This window comes from Chinchilla lanigera, unplaced genomic scaffold (genome assembly GCF_000276665.1).
Source record: "Chinchilla lanigera isolate Chin_1 unplaced genomic scaffold, ChiLan1.0 scaffold00013, whole genome shotgun sequence".
NCBI classification, from domain to species: Eukaryota; Metazoa; Chordata; class Mammalia; order Rodentia; family Chinchillidae; genus Chinchilla; species Chinchilla lanigera.
The window spans coordinates 27,922,610-27,939,730 of NW_004955414.1; the positions used below are offsets into that span (position 1 = coordinate 27,922,610).

General features: G+C 41.7%; 1 protein-coding gene across 1 annotated transcript in view; it reads left to right on the forward strand.

Moving 5' to 3' along the window:
* The window catches only part of Parva (parvin, alpha), a 146,999-nt gene that overhangs the window by 108,865 nt on the left and 21,013 nt on the right, over positions 1-17,121 (forward strand). Inside the window, exons 5-6 of the mRNA XM_005380302.2 lie at positions 7,474-7,614; positions 14,562-14,677. Coding sequence (XP_005380359.2) covers positions 7,474-7,614; positions 14,562-14,677 — 257 coding nt within the window. The remainder of the gene's footprint in view (positions 1-7,473; positions 7,615-14,561; positions 14,678-17,121) is intronic.

The following is a 17,121-nucleotide window of genomic DNA, read 5'->3' on the forward strand; positions in this document are numbered from 1 at the left end:
AATTTGGTTAAAAGTTGTCCCCAGTTACTACCCCAAGGCATAAAGAAATATTTCCTTCCTTTAAAAAGTAGTGAACTCTAAACTTAGACCAAAAAGAACTCCCAGAGATAAAATTCCAAGACAAATGTGCTCAAAATCAGAAATCACCAAAGACATGAGCAACAGGACCCCATGAGCATTGTCAACAGGAACAATGAACTATAGACTTAGCCCACAAATATAAATATTGTGAACTGCTCATAAAATAAGCATGTTTAATTTGTCAAAATAAATGTTTTAAGAAATTACTGAAAGGATGATAAAAGAAAAAAACTGTCAAAACTGGACAGGTAGATGTGAAAAAGAACAAAACAGAATTTCCGGAAGTGGAAAAATGTGTAATAATGAAATTAGAAACAATAGAATAGATACAGCTGAAGAAGGAATTAATAAGCTGGAAGAAATCATACAGAATATAAAAAGATTATAAGGTAAGGAATGAGAAAGAAGAATTTAAGAACATAGAAGTTATTCTAAAAAGATCTAACACAACTAATTGGAATTTTAGAAGGAGAAAAGGGAATGCAGTATTCTAAATATTTAAAGACACAATAAAAGAATTTTCTAATATGGACGAAATGTACAAATTCTCAAATTCAGGATGCTTAGTGAATCCCACACAGGTTAGTGAGAAACCTATATGTACACACCTCACATGAAACCTCAGAACACTGAAAAAAAATCATTCAAAGTAGATAGAAAAGATAGCTTTCAGGGTATTGTTCCTTTATAAATACTCTTTCAGAAACAAGAAAAAACAAAAGATATTGAAATGAGTTAAGAGAGTTACACTACTAATTTCTCCTAGTTGATTAAAAAGAAAGGTTTGTGCTAATATTGTTTGGACAATTAAATGCTGATATCTTTTACTCTGAGGAACTAATTCAAATACACAAGGTATTAACCATTATTGCCCTCCTGTCATCTTGTTTTGAAATTTGAGGTTTCTTTTTCTCCTTAAAATAAAAAAGATATTGAAATGATATTTTCAAAGTGCCTAACAGTTGTCAACTTAAAGTTTATACCCAGCAAAAAGCTACACATTGAAAAAGAAGGAGAAAATAAAGTCATTGTCATCAAAGGGAAATATAGAGGGTTTACTACAAACAGACCTTCGTGAAAGAAATTTCTGGAGTGTAGAGTAGGAAGAAGAAAAGTGAACCCAAAAGAAACATGCAGAATGTAATAAAAAAAAAAAAGTCAGGAAAGATCACCTAGTAGGCAGATAAAATGAATGAGTATAAAACAATTACAGTAACATCTAATATGTTAATTTTTAAAAATGAAAATAGCCAAGCATGATGGTACATGCCTATAATCCCAGCACTCTGGGGTCTGAGGCAGGCAGACCCACACAAGTATGAGGCCAGCCTGGGCTACATAGTGAGTTCAAGGCCAGCCTGAAGTACATATAGACCTTATCTCAAAAAACAAACAAGCAAACAAAAAAAATTAGAAACAGAATCCCTATAGCACATAAGTGAGGAAATATGTGATTATCGTCAAAATGAGCTGAGGTCATCATAATGTTTAGTATGTAGGTAAAGATACTAATTAAGACTTTCAGTTAAATATGCATGATAAATTTTCTGTGGAAGCTACAAAAATTATAGAAACAATGTGTAATTTTTCTATTAATAATAGGGAGAAAGTCAAATGAGAAAGAGTTAAAACCTTAATCCATATAAGGCAAGGAAAAAAAAAAATAAGACAAAGATGAAAAAAATTGGAAAAGCAGAATAAATTAAAAATTCAGAATAAGCCTTTGGAAGTGAATTCAAGTATATCACAAAATTCAGTCAATATAAATTGACTATCCATGTAAAAGACAAAGACAAGCAGACTAAATATCAAAATAGGGCTGGGGATTTAGCTCAGCAGCACAGCGCCTGCCTGGCAAGCGCAAGGTCGTGAGTTCAATTCCCGGTACCAGAAAAAAAACGAAACAAAAAACAAAAAATAAATATCAAAATAAAATCTTGCTAAAGTCCATTTATAACACATACAACTTTAATATAGGAGGACACAGAACAGTTGAAAGGAAAGCAATGTAAATATTGATTGCTAATAAAAAGAAAATTGAAGTAACTATTCTGTCATACAGAATTACCTTTGTCAAAAAACATTACTACAGAGAGTATTACATACTGAGAAGCAGTTAAAATCCCTAAAACGTCATATGCACTTGTGTGCATTGAACACATCAAAAAATTAAAATGACAATCATTTCAAGAATTTGAGGCATAGCACCTGCCTAGCAAGTGCAAGGTCTTGAGTTCCATTCCTGGTACCAAAAAAAAAAAAAAAAAAAAAGAATTTGACAAATCCATTGTCAGTGTTAGATTTTTAACATATTTCTATTACTAATGTATTAAGAAAGAAGTTCATAGAGAATTTGAACAGTATAATTAACCAACTCTAACTAACCTGCATATAACATGTGAACTTAGTTACTTTTCTCATTGCTGAGACGAAACACTCAACACAGAAAGTTAAAGGAGAGAAGATTTACTGCAGCTCACAGTTTGTAAAGGTTTCAGCCCATAGTTTGCTGGTCCAGAGCAGGGTGGCATGCAGAGGGGCATCAGACAGGAGAAATACTATAGTCCCTAGCAAGCAGGCAGGAGACAGCAAAGCAGCAAGCAGCAGCAGCAACCTGCCTCTCTCTTTCATCCCTTCCAGGGTACCCACCTTTTGTGGTGCCACCCACACACAGGATGGGCCTTCCCATTATCCAACCCCACAAATATGCTAAACCAGTCAGTGGACTATGTTAGTACCTATCCAGCCTTAATCCTAGTACCACACCTTTACTACAGCATCACAGCCTTAATCCCTGCATCACACATTGTAGATCCAGCCACCTTTGAAGGCACCACTTATGACCACACGAGGCTTTGGAGGATTCTAGATGCAAGCCATAACAGTGTGATATAAGGGGCTGGGGATTTAGCTCAGCGGCACAGCGCCTGCCTGGCAAGTGCAAGTCATGAGTTTGATTCCCGGCACCAGAAAACAAACAAAAAAAATGTGATATACCCACAAACTGAAGTAGTCTGATTCTTTTCAGCTACACATGCAACCCTTATAAATTGTGGCTGTATCCATAAAGCAAGCCTCAGCAAATTAGTATACAGACCAAACTCTCTTTGACTGTAATTTTAAAAAATAAAACTTTACCAAATGCTCTCCATATACTTGGAAAGAGTGTTTTATATATTCTAATTCTTCGAAGGGTAGTCACACTAATATAACAACTGTGTTATTTAGAAGATCTCGATCCTTTCCATTATTTGGGGTAATTGAGTTTATTCTGCCCTGTCTTCATAACTTTTTAAATATTGTTTCATTGTTCTCTAAAAGTCTCTCCAAAAGCATCTTTTATGATAATGTCAAAAATGACTAAAATATTCACAAAACAATCCACCTGAGATTTTCTAAATCATATCCTATTTTATAATCATGCTCAATACTTCATAAAAATTAAACTAATTACAGCACTATGTAATGAAATAGTAAAAAACCAGTTTCCTGGAAGAATAAAGCATGAGTAATAAAAAAATCTCAAAGAGCTACTAATATTAGCCTAACAAAGAACAAAGGAGAAAACTAGGAATCTTTGAAAAGAAATTATTTTCAAATCCTAGAAAGATGGAGTAAAGTTACTATTTAACTATAGAACTATTTGAGTGGGCCTGTCAAATTTTGAGGGTTAAATACCTTAAAATAAAGTAAGGAGTCAGAATAGCAGAACAGGTTCTCAACAACTTTACTGCAAATAGAGGAAAAGTAGGATATAACCTGGCAATATATCTACAGGAAAATTGCTGAATATGTAATAAGCCCTATAATATATTACCCAGTTTGTTAAAGAATGAATTATGTCCATCTATAGTGACCTAGAAATATATTCATGATGTATGTTTGTGTGGAAAAAAACCAGTAGCAAAAAAAAAGGATACACTATAATCTCATTTTTATTAAAAGAGAAAGAACTCTTTGTGTGTTAATAAAGATTACTTTGAGATATATTCTGTGTGCAAGTCCATTTAATACCAGTATCAATGTCTAAAATAGAATTTCCAACAGTGAAAAATTAAACAAGAAGACAAACACAGGACATAATGACTAAAGTGGAAAAACATTAAAGCAGGGTTACATTTTCTAAAATCTCTGTAATACAAAATAAATAAAGCAAAGCCATAAAGACCTTCTCCCAAATAAGCAATGCCAGATGCAAAACAACAGAAAAACATATTTTAATTGTAGGAAGAATATATTACAATTGTAATATCATAGACTGTGGAAACAGCAAAGCAGTCAGCATGCTGCGCTAGGTAAGGTGTAAGATCTAATCAAGGAAAATCTCACTTCTTAGGCGCTCACACTTCTGACACCAAATGTGAGAGGTTTCCATACCAGGTGAGTCTCTGACTTCTCTGCAGACACCAAATGGATGTCCCTGCAATCTAGTTCCAGCACCACCCTAGATCAGTGCAGCCCCAAAGCTTGAGGGTACAGTCCCTCAAGACTGTACCCTCTTCAGTCTGGGCCTCCAACAGGCTGCCAGTCTGGGGTCCCTTGGCTCTCTTCTCTGGTTTGATTATTTGCTAGAATGGCTCACAGACCTTAGGAAGGCACTTGAGTTTACCAGTTTATTATAAATGATGTAACTCAGCAGCAATCACATGGAAGAAATGTACAGAACAAGGGAAGGGGATGGTCAGAGCCTCCAGCCCCTCCCTGGGTCCACTGCCCTCCAGCACTGTGGTATGTCCACCAACCCTAAATCCCTCCAGTCGGGGTTTTTTGGAGGCTTCATTGCCTACACATGATTCATTAACTCCTTGGCCAATGATGATTAATTCAACCTCCACTCCCAGCTCTCACCCCACAGTCAGGGAGGCTGGAGTCAGGCTGAAAGTACCGATGCTTACTCACTGATTGATTCCCCTGGCAACTCATCATTCTTGAAAGAACTCTGGACAAAGAAGCACACGTAATGAACAATGTTCCTGTCTCCCCACTACCCAAGAAGTTAAGAGTTTTAGAAGCTCTGTGCCAGGAAGGGAAGTGGGAGACCAAATGTATGTTCCTTATTATGGCTTACCAGTGTTCCTTTGTTTGGGGCAGTGTTCCTCCAGGTAGTCTGGCCTGCCTTTGAATGTGGGATCTTGTCTCAGCCTCCTGAATGCTGGGATTACAGGCGTGGCCCACCAAACATGGTTGGCTCACCAGTTTTTAGAAAATGAGAATGAAGTGAACAACAGTACAAGAAAAAATTGTTGACCTAGAAAACACTCAGAAACCTAAGCTATCCACTCTAAGGCCACTGCTAACAGATTATAAATATGAAAATTCATAGACAGTGATGTAATAAATACAGCACGGCCAACAAGTAAGTGGCTCTCATGCTACTTCTCTGCTGCTGCTCCCCAGCCCCTCCTCTCATTCCTTCATCAGCAATCTATCCTGGCAGTCTTTTCCTCCCAGCCAACAGAAGGCTTCAGAAGTTTCTCAGCCTAGCACTTTGGCAGCTTCTAACAGATTGTGGTAGCGATGTACAATGAAAACATCTTGTTTCTGTAGAGACAATTACATCACCCAAAAATAATGGAGAACCAAAAAAAAAAAACTTGCCATTTCTTCTTCACTGGAAGAGAACATGAGATAAGAATTCAGCCTATACATGAAAAGAAAAAAAATGGCAGCACACAGGTTCTCTTCAAGGGTTCCATCCAAGAGAAAGACATTTAGATAGATGCTCATTACATCCCTGCATTTCAGAAGTGAAGGATGCCCTGAAGCAACCAGGGAGAAGAGAAAGGTAATATTCAGGCTATCACTGATGACAGGTGCCTGAGATCATCCCACAGAGGTGCTGAAAAGGATGCGGAAGTCCACAGAACCTGCAGAAAGTCTCCAGTGGGCAACCTCATCTTTAGAGAATCATCCCAGGGGCATTTGAATTCTGTAAGCCGCTGTTACCTAAAATAAATGATGTAAGCACTAGGAGAACCACAGATGTAAAGTTTTATTTTTTTTTTTAATAACAGCTGTTAAAAAATGTAAAGGCAAGACATTTTAAACACACTTCAGAATGCCAGTTCTGTCAATTCTGAGTGAATTGTGGAGTGAGGGTTAGGTGAACTTAGAAGCAGGTAACATATTTTCCATTAAGGAATTCAGAGTTCTTCTGTGCTTTGTAATGGATTAAAATGCAAATTTAGATTAATAAATGATTAGACTGTTTTGTGTCAAAATTGCTTCAATTATACCATTACCCAATCCTTTTCTTCTTGGCTTTCTCAAACCCCTCAGTCCTGGGGTTTGAACCCAGGGCCTTGCACATGTTAGACAAGAGCTCTACAGCTGAGTTACATCCCCAGCCACAAGCCCAGTGGGTTTTTTTTTCCCCTTGCTTAGAATTTTTATTTTATATTTTTTGAAGATGCTCGTATAGGCTTATGGACACATATAAATGACCATCCCATGAAGAGCTATGGCTAGATTCACACATGTGGCAGTAATAACTCTCATGTCTTCCACCTGGCTGGAACCTCTGTAGGATGCCATCAATTTTAAGATGCAGCCTGAATGTAGTGGTGTTAGCATGTGAAGAATGTGTGCCTTAGTACTGATGAAATATGACACATCAAATGAATTACCTTCCAGGTAGGCTTAAAAAGAAAGTGCTTAAGACAGAGTAAATGACACATACTGTATACAAAGGTGCCTTGAATAAGGACCTGACTGACTCCTGAGGAGAAACAGAGCAGGCTGTCCAGCTGGGGCACAGAGGGGTCCCCAGAAAAGGTGGAATTGAAAAGAGGAGAAAAACTCCAGAATGATGGAAGGCAGTTCAAATGTGCCAGGCTAGGCAAAACATCCCACTTCTGTGATCCTGAAGGCTCGATACAGAGTCAAAAAGCTCTCCCACTATTGGTGCCACCAGTCCCACCATCAGATGAGCCCTGCACCCCTCCCCTGACAGGCACCCCACACAGTCAGCCTCTGTATCTTCGAGCTCCACATCTGCAGATACAACCAACTGTGGGTTAAAAATATTCAACAAAAATTGCATCTGTCCTGAACCCACACAGACTTTTTTGCTTGTCATTTACTCCCTAAATGATCCGGTGTAATAGCGTATAACATAGTATTGACATTGTACTGGTATGGTAAGTAATCTAGAGATGATTAAGGTGTACAGAAGGATGTGCATAGGTCATACGCAGATTTTATATAAGGTACTTGAGCATCCATGGTCTTGGGTCACTATAGGGAGATGGTGGATCTCACCCCACATGGGTATGAAGGGCCACTGGGTATATTTGGTAAGTGCATGCAATGAATGAGCAAACAGGTGCGTGAATTAGGGCTGTCTGGGGCCCAGAATAACAGCTGCTCTTTCTCTTCCCTTTGTCACCCCAGAGAAACTTGAGAGCGAGAAGCTAAATGTCGCTGAGGTCACCCAGTCAGAGATCGCTCAGAAGCAAAAGCTGCAGACCGTCCTGGAGAAAATCAATGAAACCCTGAAACTTCCTCCCCGGAGCATCAAGTGGAATGTGGACTGTGAGTTGCACAAAGGAGAAGGGCATCCTCTGTGGTACCGTGGTCCCTCCCCTGGGGCTTCTCCAAGCAGCCATCCCTCAGCTGGCAGACCCCGGATGCAAACTCATTGATCTTTGAGTGAGATGCACCCTTAGAAAAAGAGTTTGTCCAACAACCTCTTAGGGGAGGGAAAGCAAAAGGCCAAATCCAGTGTTCCTGTGTGTAAAAGGCTGTCTGTGGAAACTTCACACGAGGTTCAGAGAGAAAGGAAGCTATACTCACTGAGCTGCTTCTGAGACTCAGCACAGTTGTTAGAGAAAGCTGCTGTCTCCAGTATGTAAAGGCTTTGGGAAGCTGAGGTCCCTATAAAACCCACACCCTGCCTCTCCTCCTTCATTTCCTGAAAGGAGCAAAGATCGGCTGAGATCACAGGCACTGGAATAGGATTTTTCAATTCCTCTTGCACAGCTAGCACAGCTCGCGAATCTCAAAGTATAAGCCATTAATTCCTTACTGGCTTGAGGGCCTGGTGTCTAACACAGACTTAATGTATCCATATCAGAATCAACATTAAATCAGAGGGTCGGTGAATCTCATTTTCCAAAGGGAGTCCTCTGTTATAGATAAAAGTATGAATTTTCACAATACAAACGAAATGAGTAGAGTGAGTGTTTGCTTTAAGTTTTAGGAACTAGGTAATATATTTATCGCATGTCGTTTATACAACTTGTAATAGATTAACCCCCCCCAAAAAAAACACTTTCAAACTTGGGAAAGCAAAAGAAATTTTTGCCTCTAAACTTAGTGACCCACTAAGCTGCTAGTGGCAAAGTTTCCTTCAGATTTCTCACATCTGACATTGAAGTGCAGGCGACAAGTGCCTCTTTCAGCATGATTACACCTCTGCTGGCACAGCATTGGAGCAGGGTGTTCTCCGCCAAGCCCAATGAGGCACCTGAGGGCGGGAGGAGAGGAGGCTGTGGCTGGCCCCAGAGCTGTCTTGGAAAGGGGCTCCAGTTCCCTGAATCCTGGGAAAGCTAATAGCACTTGGGAGCACGGCGTCACTAGTTTGAACGATATGGCGCGTTTTGGAAATCCACAGTAGTCCTAAGTGTTAAAATGCCTCAAAGGAAGAGCCCTGCTTAGAGCTGATGACCCTGTTTCCCATCCCCTTGCATGTGGATCCTGTCTGTGTAGATAACACAGCAAAACAAACACCTTACCACGAGCCTCAATTTGGAAAGGCTGAACTAGAGAGATGGAACTTTTTAAACTCGCATCAAGAACACTGTCTTAACGCAGGTCTGAATATTATGTTTGGTTCATGGTTGCTGTAATCTCATATAGGAAAGGGTCTATCAGAAAGATAATTACTCTCATTAGCACTCCAATCTAGCTATTTTCGTTTTGTCACCTTGGTCACTTTAATGCATATTTTTACTTAGTGAAGTGACATACACCATTGCTTTTTGTCATTTTCTCTTAATATTTTATGATATATCTTCTCTGTCTTTGTCTTTGTAGTTAAAATTTTTTATGACTATTTCTATATCATGGGGTAGATATCCTGTAGTTCACTCAAACCCCAGATTGACGGTAATCATTTTAATAATGTTCTCCAACCTGCTGCTAACATCAGATAGCACCAAGCTGAATGCCTAGCTGTGCCTCTGCTTCTCGTGAATTATTCCCCGCAGATCTCTAGAACAGAGATGAATTGCCAGGTCAGAAGGAATAATTATCTCAACAGCCCTGTGATGCCGCAGGGGACGGGGAAAAGCTAGGCTTGTGCACGGGAGACAGAGGTTTGTCCCGCGAGGAATGTGCCAGAGCCCGCCTGGGGGGAAGCTCCATCCCTCTCTCCTCTCCTGCTTACCACCCAGGCTGTGTATCTGGGGACACTGTGTCACCTTTCTGCTTAAGACAAAGGCGGCAGGGATGAACTGCTAAGTTACCAAGGTCCTTGATTTAGGACTTTAGGGCTTTCTTTTTCTACTTACAACAGTAACTTTTATTGTTGAAAAATTTTTAATTTTTATTATTAAAAATGCAAATGTAAGACATCTAAAGATTAACAACTATCATATATTATATTGTTTACTGGCTGCCTGTGGTCTTCTAAACATATCTTTCTCCTTATAATCTTTTCTCAACCATCTGATGTAACAATTTTTATTATCTCCATTTTACAGACGGGAAAATCAAGGCATAGGGACAGTCGGTCATCATAAATGTCAGTTTTATGAGGCTGGAGGTTCTTTTGTTTCTTCACTGCTATATCTCTGGAAGTGGGAAGAGTGTCTGGCATATATGAAGCACAGTGGTATCTGCTAAAGATATGTCACCGTCCGGGGACACACAGATGATGAACAGCAGAGTCAGGAATCAGACCCTGAGACTCCCCGGCAGAGCCTGTGCGCTGAGCCTGCACATACAGCCCAAAGCTGCCCACCCGGGGACAGGCACTGTAGTGGTCCTTTAATTCGTATGTGCTGTGTATGTCAGAGATAACTAAGTCACATGTGCACAGCAGTCCCCCCTCTTCCAAGGGCAACAGGCTCCAAGATGCCCAGTGAATGCCTGAAACCACGGGTAGTACCAAATGTTACCTCTACTGTTTCTTTGCCCACACAGACCCCAACTTAATGCCTTTCCCATATTAAGTGAGACTTTATCACACATCCTGGCCACGACATTTGCAGTTTAAGTGCAGCAGCAAAAGTGGCACACATTTTCTTTTTCTCCATTTCATGAATAGAACATTCATTTTTATCATCAGTCTTAGCAATCGCAACATGATTTTTTTTTTTTCTTACTGAGAATGTTCACCTTTTGGCTTAGTGGACACACTTTGGTGGTTTGTTTGTTTGTTTGTTTGTTTGAACTCACTGTGTAGCTCAGGCTGGACTTTAACTCACTGTGATCCTCCTGCCTCAGGCTCCGGAGCACTAGGATTATAGGCATGTGCCACCATGCTTGGCTAAAGGAAGCACTTCACACCTTCTCGGTGGGGTATCTGAATTGCCAGCATCACTGTTCTTGCACTTTGGGCCCATCATTAAGTAAAATAATAGAAGCACCGTGATTCCGAGATCATGTCAGTCTCATAACTGAAGTGGCTATCAAGTGACAGACAGATGAGTAGCATACCCAGTGTGGATATGCAGGACAAAGGGGTGACTGATGTCTTGTGCCAGACAGAGGAGCTGTCATGGTTTGTGTCTAGATGTCCTCCTCACACACACACACACACAAAGCCTCATGTGGTCGTCATAGATGGGGCTTTTTCAGAGATGGCTAAATCTAGAGTGTGTGATGCTGGGATTGATTCACAGTGCAATGCTAGGATCAAGGGCACTAGGGTTAAGGGTGTGAGTGCTCCCTGCCCTGAGTATCCTGGTTAAGGTATAAGAGATAGGAAGAGGTGTGGTCATCCCTTGTTTTGCTATCTTCTGCCCACCATGAACTGTTTCTCCTCTGGGATCCCCCCTCTGCCATGCCACCCTGCTCTGGAGCCAACTGACTATGGACAGAAACCTCTACAAACTGTGAGGTAAATAAACCTCCCCTTCCTTAACTTTGGGTGCTGGGTGTTCTGTCTCAGCAACAAGGAGGAAGTAACAAAGACAGAAGCCCAACTCCAGAATTCATCACATTACCCAGAACGGCATGTAATGTAAAACTTACACATTGTTTATTCCTGAAATTTTCTGCTAATATTTTTGGACAACACCTGATCTTGGGAAACTGAAACCACAGAAAGGAAAACCTCAGATAAGGGGGACTACACACACACACACACAATTTTATAAAAATAGGATCAGCCTATATATGTTGTTTGGAAAACATATGCCTTCCTAAATCATTAAATATTTTATAGGTCACCTTTATTTCTCAGTACTGAAGATTGAACCTAAGACCTTTGCTCCAGACCTTTTTATTTTTCTTTTGAGACAAGGTCTTGCTAAGTCACTAAGTTACTAAGGCTTTGCTCAAACTTGTGATCTTACTGCCTCAGCCTCCGAGAGTGCTGGGATTATATGTGTGCACCACCACGTCCAGTTTATATGCATGTTAATATTCTATGATGTTGTATGGCTTATCATAATTTGTATAACTAATAAGATATGTAGATGAGTTCTTTCTACTGAGAGCTGTATTCTTTTAGGATGAATACCTAAGAGTTGTATTTTAGGGCCAAAGGTATATACATTTTTAAGGTCATAATACATATTGTCAAATTGCTTCCAGAATATTACACAAATGTACATTTCCACTGCAGTACATGTTTAGATAACTATTTCTAAGTCGACTGCTCTTTTTACAGCTGTTTTCCACCTCCAGAGTGACACTATCAGTACAGTGGCTGCAGTGTCCAATTTGCACGGTGAAGCCAGGCCCTTGCTGTTATGCTGGCCTCACACCTTGCCTGGCACTGGGGGTGTCTCCCTGGATTCCCATGAGAGGCGACAGTGATGAGGGTGCCTGAACACGGGACACATGTAACAGTTATTTTTAACTGAAAAGATGGCATACATAGCCTTAAAGAAAATTTTGAAATAGGATAACACACTTAAATGATCTTTCTAGACTACCATAACTATTTTCATTTTTAAAATATGCTTTCCCAAGCATTAGCCCAAAGTACTGGTTTGTGTGTGTACATGTGTATGTCTGTGTACACCCACACATATATGTATATTATTTCTGCATGCGTATCTCCATAAATGTATATTCTTACCTTGTTTCTATTCAGTTTCCCTTTAACATTACATTGGTAGCATCCGTACATTCTCCTAACAAAGACTTCCAGTGCATGTAACTATCCCTTTCTGTGGGTATCCCATAACTTTGGAAAGCAGTGATTATTAAACCATGCTTGCTGGACGTGGTGGCATATGTCTGTAATCCCAGTACTTTGGGAGGTTGAAGCAAGTTTAAGCCCAGCCTGGGCAATTTAAAAAAGAAAGAAAAAAAAAGAACAAACACAGAGGCTGAAACCTTGGGCTCAAAACAAACATAAAGTAAACCATGCTTGGTCCAACAGGGATTTGCAAGGAGAAAGACAGGTATCCCTCAAAAGGGGAGCAGCCAACGGCAGGCTGCAGTTAGGACTCCTGGACCTTCCATGTCATGTGCTTTTTTCCTGATTTCTACCTATCAGCTTGATTGAAAAAAGAATGTCTGAAAACCACTGATCTAAACCATTCTCTTGCAACTAAACTTAAGTGTTTCCTAGGGTTGTGTTTTCAATGATAATGTCTTAATACACTAGTTAACATCTTTGTCTACAGTGTGTGTGTGTGTGTGTGTGTGTGTGTGAGTGTGTGTGTGCGTGCGCAATTTGCTTATAGCCTCGAGGACAGGCCTAGGAATGGCATGACAGTTCTGACCAGAAGAATGAACTGGTTTTTGCCTCTGTCCCTCAACAACCCTGCCATGTTAGTGGGTCAGTCCCAGCCAGGAGCCTTTTGGGGTTTTTTGTTTTGTTTGTGCAGTACTGGGTGTTGGATCCAGGGCCTGGTGTGTGCTAGGCGCATAATCTACCATGGCACTACATCCCTGGCCCAGATCCTCTTTTTGAGGCTACTACTATAGGTCTCATTTGGTTGATGGTGCCCTGAACCAAAACTTCTAGAAGGCTGGGCACCTAGAGCTGTGATCCACTGTTTGATGGTAATGCTGAGCTCCTGTTCCTGGTCCACAGAAAGCCTTCTCTGAACCAGCAACGATAACAAACTCAAATGAATGCCGAAGGAATGTCTGAATCATTTCCTTTCTTAGTGGTTTCTCAAAGATCCAGCTCAAGCAGACTGACCCGTGCATCCCAGGGAAGGAAACTGATACCTAGTAACAGTGGGCTGTGAGTTCTATGTACTCAGAATGGGGGCTCTGGCTTCTTCCCTTGAATGTCCCATCGTGCGGAGTCGTGATGTTGGTAGGACCTCGAAGGTAGATCTTCCCTTCTGTAAAAAGGAAGGGCAGAGCGGCGGCATGTGTTAATCACCTAGGTACCAGGTATTTGCACGTAAATTTATATTTTTTAAATATATATTTTATATAAAAATATATAACATATGAAAATATATATAGTACTTTCATTACTTTTGGAAATCCTGACCACCTTACTACATCCTCATAGGTACCATCATCCCCTCGAGAGGCTCAACCTGGCCAGGGTCAGGTAGCCAGTGAATAAATGGAAGAGTGCTAAAGTCAGGTAGCTCATAAATAAATGGCAGAGTTGTGAAGTCAGAATTCAAGCTCCAGGATTCCTGATGCCATATGCACCTCATTAAGTCAGTGATTTTCTCATCTACCAAGAAAACCACAACCCAAGAGGACCCAGCCTTCCCTAGCAGAAATGGCGTAACATGCAGCACAGGGCTCAGCAGCTGTGGAGGCCAGTGGATCTTGAACATCCCCTCCCAAGGCACTCAAGGGAGCACCAGAGCCCTTCTGACGGATCTCAGGGACCTTTAATCCCCAAACAACGGAAGAGGCCCATGTTCCTGAGCTACTGTCCATTATTAAGGGTCTGCATTGTGAACAGTGTTGGGTAGGGGAAGTGGTGATAATCCAGAGTCTCCAGTCAAGTGGGAAGGGAGAGGGTGCAGAGCAGACCTGCTCATGGATACTTGAATGGAGTGGCCAGGGGATGGGGCTAGGGCAAGCTGGTCTGAGCTGAAAATTCAGGGATGTTAGGGTCCTGATTGGGACTTGGGGTTGAGGTAGAAGAGCTCCCTACTGGAAATCCAGCAATAATAGGACCCAGGAAGCACTCCATGAGATATGGCTAAGAGGTGAGGGGTCCCAGGAGTTGGTGCATGATGACCAAGGGTATCCCCTGAACTTTAGAGTAGAATAAAGGGGCACTGGGTATGGTATTGCTCCATTTTGAATATCTGCTTATATTGCCTAGAACCTAGCAGAAGATGCTCTAATTTTAAAATCCTCTTCCCTTTCAGCTGTTCATGCCAAGAGCCTGGTGGCCATCTTGCATCTGCTGGTCGCCCTGTCTCAGTATTTCCGGGCACCAATCCGACTCCCAGACCATGTTTCCATCCAAGTGGTTGTGGTCCAGGTAAGACAGACACCACTACTCACGTGTGCACCTTTAAGGTGTTGTGGATCCTGAGTTCCCATGATGGCTAAGACACTTAGGTTAGACGGAGGAATGGCTGCATGGATGCTGAGTGTGCTTAGACGTGCTGTGTGTGGTGAGGCATGTGCACGAGCTTTCTGATGAACGCTGGTTTATCCCTGACAAGTGTGCAATGGATGGAAAAGTGTGTGCCTGTACACCATATAGCTTTGTGTGAGGTTGTGCCTGGGGTTTATGTGCTTTTGTTGGGTGACTCTGCACTGTGTGCTGTATGTTTGTGAGGTGTGGCTAGTGAGGTTAGGAGGGAAGTTGTCTGTGTGTATGTGGGTGCATGTGCATTTGTATACAGGAGTGTGCAAGGCACTCTGTAAGCCACGGAGAGTCATAATTTGGAGGAATAACAAATGACGCACTGGTATCAGGGCAAGTAGCTATGTATCAGGTAAGGGAGCATGCAAGTGTGTGTGTGTGCATGTGTGCGTGTGCATGCATGTGAGAAAGAAAGGGAGAGCTTGCAACTGACCATGCCTGGACTGGAGGCACTGCTGCTGCTCGCCCGCCCAGCAAATCACAGCTGGGACTCAAGTCAATGGATCCAGATTGTTGGATGGAATTTCCATTCACATAGGGCTGTGTAATTTCCACAATGAGGGTGTCCTCCCTCCCCGTGACTATCTCACTCTGCTCCTAACCCCATTAAATACTCAAATGCAATTTTATTTTCCAGCCCATTTAGCAAAAGGTCATCATTTTGTTTGCTTGTTTCTGTGCTCTTCCAAATAAACATGCAACAAGGGAGAGCTCTCTGTACCAGCAGCTCCCTGCTCTCCAGGGCTGTCCAGAGTTCTGGAATAGAGGAGAAGATAGCAGCTCTGCCTTCCCTGGGTGAGGGAAAGCCCTGAGGGCTCATAAACTTTGCCTGATCTGGCCAGGCCACTTTCCAGGCCAAAAGCACTTGCAGCTGAGCTTTCAGGGATCAGATGTTAACAGGGCGGGAGGACACAACGTGCTCCCAACTCACTGATCAGCCGTGCCCTAGGGAAAAAGTATTTCTTCCACACCGTCTGGGGACTTAAATCTGCTAACCGCCGAGGTAACAGGATAGGCAGATGACACCTTGGCCCAGATTACAAGTAGGAAGCAGAGAGGGCAGTGAGCAGACAGCACAAAACTACAGGAAACAGAATTGAAGCGTGGATGGCTAGCGGGTTTGAACTGTCACGCTTACCGCGCCCTTCACCTGTACCAGATGCAGTGCTGTCCTTTCTGGCTGCTGTGGACGTACAGCCAACCCAGCGTCCTGGGACAGGAATCTTCTTAAAGAACCCAGGCCGTCTCCATTTCGTTAGTCTTACCAGCCAATGATACATGAATCCATGTAATAATGTTTTTTAAAACTATCCTCAAGGAGAGAAGGATGATAAGGTAAAACACTGGGGGCTTTTAAGGCAGTGAAATGATTATGTACAGTACTACAGTGGCAGATAGCTTTGTCCAAAGCCATGGACTGTGCCCCACCAAGAGTGAACCCTCACGTAAACCACAGGCTCTGAGTGACAGTAACATGTCAGTGCAAGTTCCTCGGTGAAAGAGGTACCGCTTCCTTCCAATTTACGGTGAACCAGGAACAGCTCTTAAAAAGTAGTTTGTTAATAAAAAAAAAAAAAAAAATAGATTCCTGGAGCAGCTCATGAAAGAATATTTTTCGTTATCACTAACATTGAAAAATGTTTTAAATTGTTTCCGTGAGTAAACACGCTGTCATTTTATTCAGGCCTATTTCCCTCCCGTTGTCCAGGGAGAGAAATGCTTTTATGCAAACTAACCTTTTATAGCATTTCTTTTCTGACAGTCCATTTTGATTCTTTGTTCATTAATTTATTGAACATCTTAGTATGTTTCTTACCAGCTTGAAAAATGGCTAATACGCATCCTAAAATATACCTCTTGGAATTCTACAGACAAAAATTTAAAAGTGGATTACAGATTTCAGCAGGAAGATGGGGGGCTATCTTGAAGCAAGCCCCCATCCTGTGCCTTATTTTGAGCTCAACTTCAGGCCACCAGAAGGCTGTTGTTGGCTGAATTTCTCCTGCAGGCAGTTTTGTTTGCATGAGGACACGGGGAACGAGGGTACGCTGTGTAAAGTGGCATCCGTGTGTGGTAGGTTTCCCAGGGTGTTTTGCTTTATCAGACAAACAGGCACAGAAGCAGGACCCAGAACTGGCCGGAAGTCACGAGGGAGCTGTAGAAGGAACTCCCTAGGGCACAAACAATGACCCGCTGAGTAAGGATGCTTAGTGCAGGGCCGCTGAACCCAAATTTCTTTTCCATTCCACATACAAGGGTTCAATTCTGCGTGAATGTACAGATGAGGCTTTATGTGTGTGAATGGCCTCATGAGACAAGGATTCCATTAACCC